We start from the raw sequence: 12,464 nt of genomic DNA, 5'->3' as shown, positions 1-12,464 counted from the left end.
ATTGTTTCAAAAGTTTATATTGTGTGATGAAAATGAAAGGCAGGCCCCCACAAAGTTCGAATGCGATCGAGTAACCACTACCACGTTGTAGTGAAGGGCACCGGCAATTGAGCATATATATTGTCGGTAGGACGTTCCCTATTCGATGAGTTGAGTGTTGTATTATAATTTCAAATTCAATTATTCCTATATTAGTCTTATTCCAAATTTCATTCAAAATATTAAAGAGACATAATGTTGGTCTTAATATCGCAAGTTTTTCACTTTTTCTACGTCGTGGAAATTATGTTGGTCTTAATTTATTTCTCGTGCAAGCGATTGCTTGCAAGACATCAGCACGTGCCCCTCCCGTCCTCCCACTCCAGTGCCATAGAAAAATTTTGGTCTTGCAGAAATGTCTGACTAATGACTGCTGACGAGCATATTTGATTAGGAAAATCCAACGAATTATTTCCATACAATATGTTGTGTGTGAACTGTGTGCATGTAGTTGTAGTATTTAAGATATGACATATAGGGCAGGTAGGATATTGTGTTTATAGATTCGGAGTCTGTCTTATATGTTAAACTGGTTGTATAACAAAATCTGGAGAAAATATAACGTGAAAGCGAAGTATTTAGCAAGAAAAATCGATCACAAATCAACTCAAAAAATAATATAGTGAACCAAATTATGGATTAAACATTAATATGATAGAGCTCAAAACTGGTTTTAATACGTGGTGGAATTGCAAGTTCGTTTAGGGAAGCAAAAATACAAAGACCTATCTCATTGTTTATCTGATTCGCATATCTTGTGGGATCTATTATATAATTAATCTTGTCAAGATTTTAGAGTCAAGTCAGTGGTCCACTATTAATCAAATCGATATTTTCTTAATTAACCATTTAAATAGACCGACAGATGTTGAGTCATTCTTAAATTGTAATTTTTTTTTTTTTTTTTGGTCAAATTCTAATGTGTGATTGCATTCTTTAACACCATGTTAGTATTAGTTGAAAAAAAAAATTTCCATTAATTTCTAGCTTGCTACAAACGGACTCTACGTTAGTGATTTCTTAAAAGAAATAATGGATTGTAAATTTGGCGTGTGGAAAATTCCATGACAATTTTTGCATTTGATTTTTCTTGGTGGACTTAGAACTCGTTTAGAAGTATATTTAAAATGATGGGAATCACTTTTAAAAAACATTTTTGGATTCTAAAAGCACTTGAAGTGTGTTTTTTCAGGAAAAGCACTTCAAAAATTTTTTCTTTTTCAGAATTTACTTGACATTTTTACTAATGTTTGTTTCCAAAAATATTTTCACTGAAGGCACTTTTAGTTGTTTTTAAAACATTTCCAACGAGTCCATAATCACACACATTCAAAGTTATGAAAAATTGTGACTCGATGAAAAATGATTATCACAAAAATCAAGGATCCATTTTAGTTGGGGAGTACGTCTAATTCAGCCATCCTAAGGGTATGAGGATAAAAAAAATACAAAAAAAAAAACCAAGAATATTTGATATGATGTTTTTAAATTGTGCCAAGCTTTAAAGAGTAATGTTAGATAAACCATGAGAGTGAACCTCAATATATGTACTTTTCGACTTATGTAATTACCTATCTGGGATTGGTATAAGATTTCCCTTGAATTCATTCCCGTGAAAAGTAGAGTATTGGTGGCCAAACCTCCTTATCTTGTCCTAATCCTGATATAATTTCTACAATGATAGCTTTCCAGAGACATATTAATAAACAAAATATTTAACTACAGAATATAAAATTAATGAAGATTCGGATGACGATTCAAATACAAAGAACTCATTAAGCTTAAAAAATGGATAATTAAGGAGTAAGTGATTTCATTATGTAAATCGAGTTAGATGGATTATATATGGCGAAAATTTACCACCAAAAGCAGCAGGAAATATCCTCACATACGATTAATCTTTTATTCAGTATAGCAAACTTAAACAAATTCCACACAATATTGAACTTGGGCTCACATATAATCGACATGTTGTAAGTTTTTTTTTCTTACAAAAAATATAATCATTAAAACTGAAGCAATTAATTAAAGAACATGAAAATAATTTGCAGGAACTTGAATTAATAGAATGAGCGGCTCAGCCTAGTATTGCTAAAAGGTTGAAAACGGATGATCATCCAAAATCACAAGAAATTGTATAACTTCGAATTAAAGTTGAGAAACTAAGTCCAAAGGGTTTCGAAGGAAAGGTCGCACAATAAATTTATTTTTGAACATTACATAATATTACGCTTATGAAAAATAATATATTTTGACGACTATACTGTAATTTTATTACAACAAAGATTATCGACCGTACATAATAAGAGGCTGTGGATTTGTCGGCCAACTGGGGCCATGCATTCAATCACGTAGGTCACTGAGGCCAAAATAATCAAACACACCCTTTTCATTTGTCCAATCTCATGCAAGTTATCAATGCGAAAAATATATATTCATGGTTCTGAAAGTTGCTGTGCTCCAAATTAATGATTGAAATGATTCGTTGTGAAAATACTTGCCTCCTATAAAATTATATAGAAAATTTCATTTCAATCTTTAAAAAAGATGAGTTTTAGACTATAATCTTCTGTAAGATTAAAATTCAATTTTAGTCCTTAGTACATTTAATCATCTCATTTATTAGTTATATTATGATGTTTTATTTATCTTTTTATTCCTATTTTAATGTATTAATTACATTTAAATTTAATTTTTATTTAATTTATCATAATATATTTTATGTCTACATTTAGGCAACTAATTTTTTTTTATAATATATAGTCCGATAACAATTTTGTATGTTCTTCATTTAGGTACATTAATACATTTGAATAGTTCAGTATATCCATCGATACAAACATATATGTACATTAATTTATCGATACAAACATATACATGCATTTCGTTATGTGCTAAGCCACACAATGGTAATTTGGTATCGAATTCGTCATCCACAACATTCGAACTTAATACCTCTCATTTGAGTATTGACTCTTTTAGGTACATTAATTCAGTATACTATATTTCGGTACATACATTTCAGTACATACATTTTGGTATTGACATTTAGGTACATTAATTCAATATAATACATTTCGGTACATACATTTATGTACAAATATTTCGGTACAAAAAAATCAATTTTATATATTTCGACATAATCATTTTTGTACGCTTATGTATTAATATATTTTTGTCTCATTTATGTTCATTTATAATTAAAGAACTAAATATGTGCATATTAATAAAATTAAAATTTAATGTGGAGAGATCAAATAAAAATACACATTAAATAACAAAATTTAATATAAATTTTGATAAAAGTACACTTCAAGAGATTAAATTAAATATGTAATCTAGCACCAAATATTTATAAAATTTTAATCTTTTACAAGGACTAATGTTCAAAAACCCCACATCAACACCACCTAAATATATATCTTACATATGTAGCATGCAATGGCACGGACCCTACACCCCACCCGAAAACAGATACAAAGAAAAAATCTATTTGTGCAGACAATTCCAGCCCACCCCAGCTCCCATTTAGTCTTCTCACTCTTCACCCATTAGCCAATCCTCACAGCTGCCGCTGCCGCTGCCTTCAGTGGACAGCGGGGCAATATGATTAGGGTTTCAAACGTATATTTTTCCTAACAAAGAAGACGACCTGTAACTATAAGGCTGCAGCTATAGTCAAAACGCTGCGTTTCCTTTTTTGAATTTATTGGATTTAATGTTGTGATTTACGGCTCAAAATTAGAGTGTCGGAATAAGAATATGAAAGACGCTTAGTCCACTTCCTCACTCTTTTAATGTAGATGATATCGTTTGTCCAAAAAAAAATAGTAGTCTGGATTACTGTAATCATTTTAATTTGTAATGACGTATCTTATTATAGATGTTATGAAATGACATATCCTATGCTTCTTCGGTTATATATGTAAAATTTGTAAAAACAAAGAGACGAAGGCTGAAAATTTGATTGAGAATCAAATTAGCTTAGAAGTTCAGCCCACTCCACTTTTCAATCATGGATCCCAGGCTCCACGATTTTATGCCACACAGTGCTGCTCTTCTAAGATCTTCATTTTGATGATTTCTGATGACTAAATGCATATCAGCTATAAAATTATATTAGTTTAGATCTAAAGTCTTAAAATATTTGATCATTTAACAAAGCAAAACAAGAAAATAAGTTTTCTATGATTGATAGAATTTAATTTGGTTTTGCTTTATTAGGTAGTCAAATATTTTAAGTTTTTAGATCTAAACCATATAATCTTGCGGCTAATATGCATTTGAACCTCACAAGTCCTCTATTGGAAATTATATATTATTGTTTACACCTGAATTTACACCATTGGCCCAATTAATCAAGGCCGTCGGATGATTAGAGGTTTTTCTTGATATTACTATTGTTTTTTATCATAGTAATTATCTTGATCATATCCTTAAAGCGTGAAATGCCGTGCAACATTAGAGTCCTATCCGCATGCGAACCATGGGGAACAATACTACAAGAATGAAATTAATATTGGATGATCAGTATGTAGATATGCCATTTGGAGTAATCAAAATGAGGTGATGTGATGAAATCAGTTGGTTTTGCAAATAATGCGAAACTATCAACCATGATATTTTAATTAATATGCATGCATGGATAAAGCTTATGAAGAGATGATGGGATAAGTAGCACCACCAAATATCCTTGGCATAATCTAGTCACACAGATTGCGTCGGGTTGCTACAAATCATCTCGGCCATTTTGAATGATAGTAAAGACGTAATTAGATTGGATCTTTGAAAAGGAAGGTCATGATAAGGATGGGATTAAACTTTGATTGATGTGATAAGGCCTAAGGTGTGGCCTAAAGATAAGTTTTTAGAGTTTCATTTATTGTGATTATGCATGGGATAAGTGTGTGGCCAGTAGCAACAATTAAAGATTTAGAGTCACAGTGCAATTGGGATTGTTTTCCATGACTTAGGTATGCAGGTCTCTATAAATACCAAGCGGCAGTCGCCGTAGAAGCCCTCTCCAATTCAACACACAAATTGCCCTGCGCAAACCTCTCAAACATCTTGAGATTTTTTATTTTCTTTTTCCGCCATTACACCTTCAGTTTGGATAAACAATATTGTGAAGGCAACCGGTGACATCTTCAATTTGGATAAACAGCACGTAGAATCAGCCGTTCCCGGAGCACCTTCAGTTTGGATAAATAGCATTGCGTCGAGGCTGACTGATTATCTATCCAAGTCTCGATCGAGAAGGATTTTTGAATCCTTATTGGCAGAGGTCATCTCATTAGCCATCTCGGCGAAGTGAGGTGTTACAAGTTACTACATTCGGCACATTGAAAGCCGAATTTGATATTGAACTTCGCAAAACTAGCAACCTTGTCTTCAGGCTTGAGAACCCGAAGGCCGAGACGTGTTCCTTCCTTAACTCCAGTTGCAAGATCAAGAAGTCAGTAGCGCGTTCAACGCAACATCAACAAATTTTACTCCTCAGCCGAGCTCGGCCGACGAGTTAGCACGCCCCGCATCAACCGAAGGACGTAGTTAGCTCATTACTTACTCGACCTGCGCGCCACGTAGGCTTAGTAGATTTTAGGGTCAACAATTATAGTATAAAATATTGTAATATATAATTTTAATAATTGAATGAAAAATAGTGTTAACCATATTTCTTAGAAGGGTTATGTTATTTAGGTGCATTCCCTTGTCGAATGATGTATACTTATAGAATGAAGAGAAGAGTTTTCTTCAAGGTCTTTCAATTTTTGTTAGTCAAATTTCGAATCGTGTCTTGAAAGTACGGAATATATGAAGTTTGCTAGAGTTCGAAGATTGAAGTGCTTTGACTTCGGATTATAGATTGTTGAATCCTGGGAAACCGACGCCTACCGAACTACAAGCACAAGAGTATGGGCGAAATTCTGTCTTTAGGACATTGAATTTATGCAAGCCTTAATCTCCAAGTTTATCAGTATTTCTAACTTTCTCCCTAGTTGTTTATATTAATCTTGTATACTATTGATGTAATTTTCTTTGTGATTATTTTCATTGGAATTATATTGCTATTTTTTATATTTTCTAACATTACTCTAACATCCTCAAAATAAGGACCTTAGGAGAGTAAGACTGTTATGCCACATGCCTGCATGAATTTACATGAGTTACATAGTTTTTACTATTTACCCTCTACGATTTTATTTTTCTTATTGTTTTAAGATATTGTAGCGAGCTTCAATCCATTAACAACAAAAAAATGTGATTTGTGGGACCAACCACATTATAGCTAGATAATTCAAACGGGTTTTTTGTTTTGTTTTGTTTTTTTTTTTTTTGAAAACCGAAATGGTAGCATTTTATTGATGATTAATGAGTACACAATCAACTGATAAAGTATCACGGATTAAATTCAGGTTTCCCAAATCTAAAAGAAATCTAAATCAAAATACAAGGTCAACTTGACCAATCTATGCGCCAAAGCATTAGCATCTTTGTTGTCGTCAACCAACGAACTATAGATGGACTGATCAAGTCTAATAATTGTCATTTTAGTGCTTTTTTTAAATACTTGTTCGTTATTTTAACTTGTAATTCGTTGTTAAGCTGCAGTGATTAGGGTCATTGTATGGTATACAGTTTTCTTGCTTTGTGCCTACATAACGATAATTATATTTTGTTCTCTACTAAGTATAGTTTCTTGGTAGTTAACTTACTATGCTGCATGACCCCTATTTGACGCGAAAGGAGTCGACCCGTGGCCATTTTTCTGTTTATCCACGCGATATTCAACCGAACAATTTGATTTTCAACGTTTTTGTTCCAGAATAAACTTTCAAGTCAAAGGAAGTTGCATATCTGAGATGTGGCCGTTGGTCAAGTCTCCTTGTAAAGGGCAGTTTGTTCATCAAATACTGAATCGGAGTACCTACTTCCACGATTTATGAACTGCCTTGACCTCTGCAAGCTCTCCAAAAGTCCATCGCACCAATATAAAATGACATTTAGTTGTGTGTGTATATCTCTATATATATCGGGTTTAGGGTTTAGAGTAGGTTCTCCAAAATTATAAAAGTGATTACTTCACTTGCTTATTGAAACTTACACAAACTAGACGTTTATTGAAAATAACACTAATTAAAGATCATATCACCTAAACATTGATTTGACGATAGAAACCTATGGAAAATGATCATTTTTCTAAGAATTCTAGAGATTTCATGATCATAATTGTGATCGTTCATCGTACATCGCGTGATTAATTTTCGTTAGGTACTATTTATATTTAATTTTAAATTTTAAATTTTAAAATAATTTTTTACCACACGATGAACGATTACGATCACAAAATTTCTAGGATTCCAAAAAAAGGATTCTGCGAGCATCCTTTTCCGAAACCTATAGCCACTTTTCCGGAATCCAATGTTTGGCCACATCAACATCATGACAACATGAATAAAGAACATGACCTACACACACACAGAGAGATATATATACATACAAGCATGCATTTCCTAATAAAGGTAAGAGATATTTTGGACAAAGAGGGCTAGTGCAGATTAGTGTTTATTTTTTGTTGGCGGGTTTATTTTTTGTTGGCAGGTTAGTGTTTATTTTTTGGATAAAGCCAACCTCTTTGTCTTTTTATACAAATAAATTTTGATACACGTACTTACTACGGAATAATTGTTAACTAATTAAGCTAAAAAATATTTCATTTCTTTTGCAGAATGTAATATCCAAGTAAAGTTTTTGAAGAAATTACTTGGCTCTTTCGCAAAACAAGAATTTCCTACCTCAAAAAATTTTCTTTTTGACGCATGTCATCAAACTGTAATTAAGAGAAACGTAAAATTCTTACTTCCAAATGAATGAACGAAGTATTATCCATTTTTGGAGACCTCAAGACAAAAGAAAATTGGTTTTAAACCAAAAACTAAGATCAAACAAGATTTCAATAGGTAAACTTGCCCGATACATTTTTCCTGAAAATGTATAGTTTCCAAAGCACGGGGATGCATAACTTCCCACTGTCACATCCCCGCCCGGGACGGATCACTTCCCGGGCCCGCTCTACCACCGTAGCACGATATTGTCCGCTTTGGGCCCCGACCACGCCCTCACGATTTTTTTTTTGGGAACTCACGAGCAACTTCCCAATGGGTCACCCATCATGGGATTGCTCTAGCCCCTTTCTCGCTTAACCTTGGAGTTCCTACGGAACCCGAAGCCAGTGAGCTCCCAAAAAGCCTCGTGCTATGTACGGATGAGAATATACATTTAAGGATCACTCCCCTGGGCGATGTGGGATGTCACAATCCACCCCCCTTAGGGGCCCGACGTCCTCGTCGGCACATACGCGGTCAGGGTTAGGCTCTGATACCAAATTGTCACTTCCCGGGCCCGCTCTACCACCGTAGCACGATATTGTCCGCTTTGGGCCCTGACCACGCCCTCACGGTTTTGTTTTTGGAAACTCACGAGCAACTTTCCAGTGGGTCACCCATCATGGGATTGCTCTAGCCCCTTTCTCGCTTAACCTCAGAGTTCCTACGGAACCCGAAGCCAGTGAGCTTCCAAAAGGCCACGTGCTATGTAGGGATGATAATATACATTTAAGGATCACTCTCCTGGACGATGTGGGATGTCACACCCACTCTTTCACTTTTTATGCACATCCACAAAGCTCCGTCATACTTGGTCAGGATCACAAAGAATGTACATATATACATGTCCAAGCTTTAAGCTATTTTGGGAAATTTCTCTCCGAAATCTATGACATAATTATAAGGTAAGCAGTCTTGTCATGAAGCAAACAAATTAAACAGTTAATCTTTGATTCTCTCAGGGAACAACAATGACTTACAACTAACAATATTTTCTGACATAAATGGAAGTTTTTTCGTTACATCTATTTGAGGGGAAAGGAGAGAAAAGTCAAAAACCCTATCCCACATGTTGAACTATTTTTCTCTTGAGTAAATTATCGTTTGACCCTCTAATTTATTACTCTAGTTGAATTGATCCCCCTGAACTTTCTTTTTTGATAAATTAACCTCCTGAACTATTTGAAATTAGCCAATTAACCTCTCATTGTCAAATTCGATGAAATTTCATCTACCTTGCCATCAAATACTAGCACGTGACCAACTTGTGATTCACTCTTGAGGGTAAAGTTCTATCAATATTTGACGGCAAAGTGGATCAAATTTCATAGAATCCGACGACGAGAGATTAATTGGTTGATTTCAATTAGTTCAGGGTTAATTTACCCAAAAAAAAAAAAAAGTTTATGGCGTCAATTTTCACTAGAATAATAGTTCAGAAGTCAAATGTCAATTTACCCTCTTTTCTTTTATTATCTTTATTGTTTTATCCTTTTAGGTAAACTTTTTGTCTACAGGCATAACTTCCCCATCAACCAACTTATCACCTTTGCAATGTGAAGCCTATAGATAACTCTATTTATACCCAAATGTAATCCCATACTCATTTCATATGCCTACCTAACTTCAAAATTCTCATACCCCACCCCTCTGTTTTTCGCTGCATTTCCTTCTATCCTTTTCTTAATTCAATCTTCATGGCTCCTCTCATCTTCCTAATCCTTCTTTTCCTAATGATTTCTTCAAGCATTGCTCAGGGTCCCCCCTCACCTGGCTATAACCCTAGTTTTAAAATTAGCACTCTAGGGTTTGATCAGGGCTTTAGAACCCTTTGGGGTCCTCAACATCAAAATTTAGACCATGGTACTTTAACACTCTGGCTTGACAGTAGCTCAGGTACTCAACCCTATAAGATTCACTTCATTTCTCATTAGTTTTTAAGCAAAGCTTCATGCTTTTTTATACCTTCATCAAGTGCTTTTGAGTTTTGATTTGGCTTCTCATCAAATTAGAAGATTTCACTCCATACCTCAATTGTTTTTTTTTTTTTTTCAGCATATTTTCTTGCTTTTTTGTACTGCAGTTTAAGTGTTTTCTGTGCTTATTTTCTCAGATTGTTTTATTCTCTGCTACTTTTTTGACATATTTCAGGAAGTGGGTTCAAGTCACTTCATCCGTACCGTTCTGGATATTTTGGTGCAGCCGTTAAGCTCCAACCTGGTTACACTGCTGGAGTAATTACTTCATTCTATGTATGTGAGACGTTGCTTGCATAAGTGCACATTCAAAACGATTTCTACACATTTTTTTCCCTTCTGTGCAACCTTACTTATATTTGTCACTTACTTTCTCTCATTTATACTATTCAAAGGGTAGAATAAACATGTATGTAGAGGAGAAAATGGGTGTATCGATATCACTTCTTGTGCACACGTTAATATTGGATTGTTAAATTCTTATATTGAATACAAAAGTGAAAATTGTGTTTAAGTCTAACTTTTTAAATTGTTTTAATAGCTCTCCAACAACGAAGAACATCCGGGGAACCACGATGAAATCGATATTGAGTTCCTTGGTACAACTCCTGATAAGCCCTATACTCTGCAAACCAATGTGTACATTAGAGGAAGTGGAGATGGAAACATCATTGGAAGAGAGAAGAGATTTCATCTCTGGTTTGATCCAACACAGGACTTTCACAACTACGCTATATTATGGAACCCTACTGAGATCATGTGAGTATAGAGTAGTGCCACAAAATTCTTGAATCTTGTACCTTTGTACATGGCATGTCACATGTGTTTTTAGGTATGGTAAACATCAAGCCAAACTGTCTAGTGTCTTGTCCACTGTAGTTTAGAAGGGGAATCTGTGAACCACAATTATTTCCTCTCATATCTATTTGATTTTTTGTTTTCAGTTTTCTTTTTCTGTATTATGCATTTTTGTATTTAATCATTTTTTTTTACATTTCATGCACAAAAGGTAAAACAAAACTAAATAATTATCAAACTTCTATCCAAAAAAAAAAAAAAACTAAATAATTATCAAACTCGGCCCGCTTTATATTCTTGTTTTTGTTTTGGGTAATACTAGATAGACTAATTTGTAAACTAAATTTGTAAACTAAACGATGCATCACCAATAGAAATAAACACGTTAATTAACACTTAAGTAATAATTCAATCATCAATTTTCATGTCATTTAGTTTGCAACATTTAATCCACAAATTTATATAGTCTCCCTAGCATTACCCTTTTGTTTTCCTTTTGGCTTAAAATCTTTCATATTCATTGAGTTTGTTACATCAAATCCAAATTGTTTGATACATATAGTACAAGAATCAATGTTAAACTGTGAGGCGGCATAAAATTTCATTTGACTTAAATATGTTCTATAGATATTTACATGATGTAATTAATTTGCAGATTCCTGGTGGATGATGTGCCCATAAGAAGGTACCAGAGAGACAGTGATGCCACATTTCCATTGAGGCCGATGTGGGCATATGGATCGATATGGGATGCATCATCATGGGCCACAGAGGATGGAAAATACAAAGCCGACTACAAGTACCAACCATTTATTGGCAAGTACAACAATTTCAAGCTTGGTGGGTGTAAATCCGATAGCCCTACGTTATGCCGACCGCCCTCCGCCTCACCGTTCGGCTCATCGGGGCTGAGTCAGCAGCAGTACTCGGCCATGGAGTGGGTGCAGCGGAACTACTTGGTCTATGACTATTGCCATGATCCAAAGAGAGACCATACACAAACACCCGAATGCTGAGATTAGCTCGGCTTTTGCTTAAGCCTGTAAGGAGCCATTCTTTTTTACCTGTAGATCATGAGCACAAAGTGGAAAATGTGCACATGTGTTAGGAAGAATGGCTCCTTCTGGCTGCATATGGTACTACACAAGTTAATTGAATTGTTTTCGTTTTCAGTTATAAACAGTTGGCTTGGAAATTGTTGGAGGGCCTCCCGTGAGATGGATCCCACCTTGTGAAAGAGTGGTTGAGCGTCCAAGGCCCTCTGAATTTGGAGTATTGCATGAATGTACCAAAATATTTATCTGTTAGTGAAAGCATTATTCTGTTTTTATTGGTCGACAGAGAGGCACGGTTGTGATTTATTCCACTTTGCATTCATGCAAAAGTATCAAACAATTGCTCCCTTGTGAGTTGGGACAATTGTCTTTGGATCTTTTTAACTGCTCACTGTATTAATGAATTATCATTGAAACTGAAAAGAAGCAATTTATATGGAAGGGACGGCGACATTTCGGTTCAATAATATATATTATGTAATGAGAATTGAGAATTAAAAGATTTGCAAATAATATTTGTATTATTGGACTAGAACATTGTTGAGAATGAATGAATTTCATTGATCTGAATAGTACAATATACACGGGAGCATTCTCATAGTAAATCTCTAACCTAATAAGGCTCACAACAAAAAAAAGGAATTACAAATTAAATACAAATCTTTTACTAAACAATTCCGGTGACTTTTTTTTCCATGGTTACAGAGTAG

General features: G+C 34.4%; 1 protein-coding gene across 1 annotated transcript; it reads left to right on the top strand.

Annotated features, from left to right (window-relative positions):
* The first annotated feature begins 9,551 nt into the window (after positions 1-9,551).
* Positions 9,552-12,072, top strand: LOC137743819 (xyloglucan endotransglucosylase/hydrolase protein 31-like). Its single transcript, XM_068483756.1, has 4 exons — positions 9,552-9,821; positions 10,077-10,177; positions 10,443-10,660; positions 11,355-12,072. Exons 1-4 carry the CDS (start codon positions 9,623-9,625, stop codon positions 11,713-11,715), a joined length of 879 nt encoding a protein of 292 aa, XP_068339857.1. The 5' UTR covers positions 9,552-9,622; the 3' UTR covers positions 11,716-12,072.
* Positions 12,073-12,464: the final 392 nt, after the last annotated feature.

The sequence above is a fragment of the Pyrus communis genome, chromosome 8 (assembly GCF_963583255.1).
Source record: "Pyrus communis chromosome 8, drPyrComm1.1, whole genome shotgun sequence".
NCBI lineage: Eukaryota > Viridiplantae > Streptophyta > Magnoliopsida > Rosales > Rosaceae > Pyrus > Pyrus communis.
This window is presented reverse-complemented; position numbering and strand designations above follow the sequence as displayed.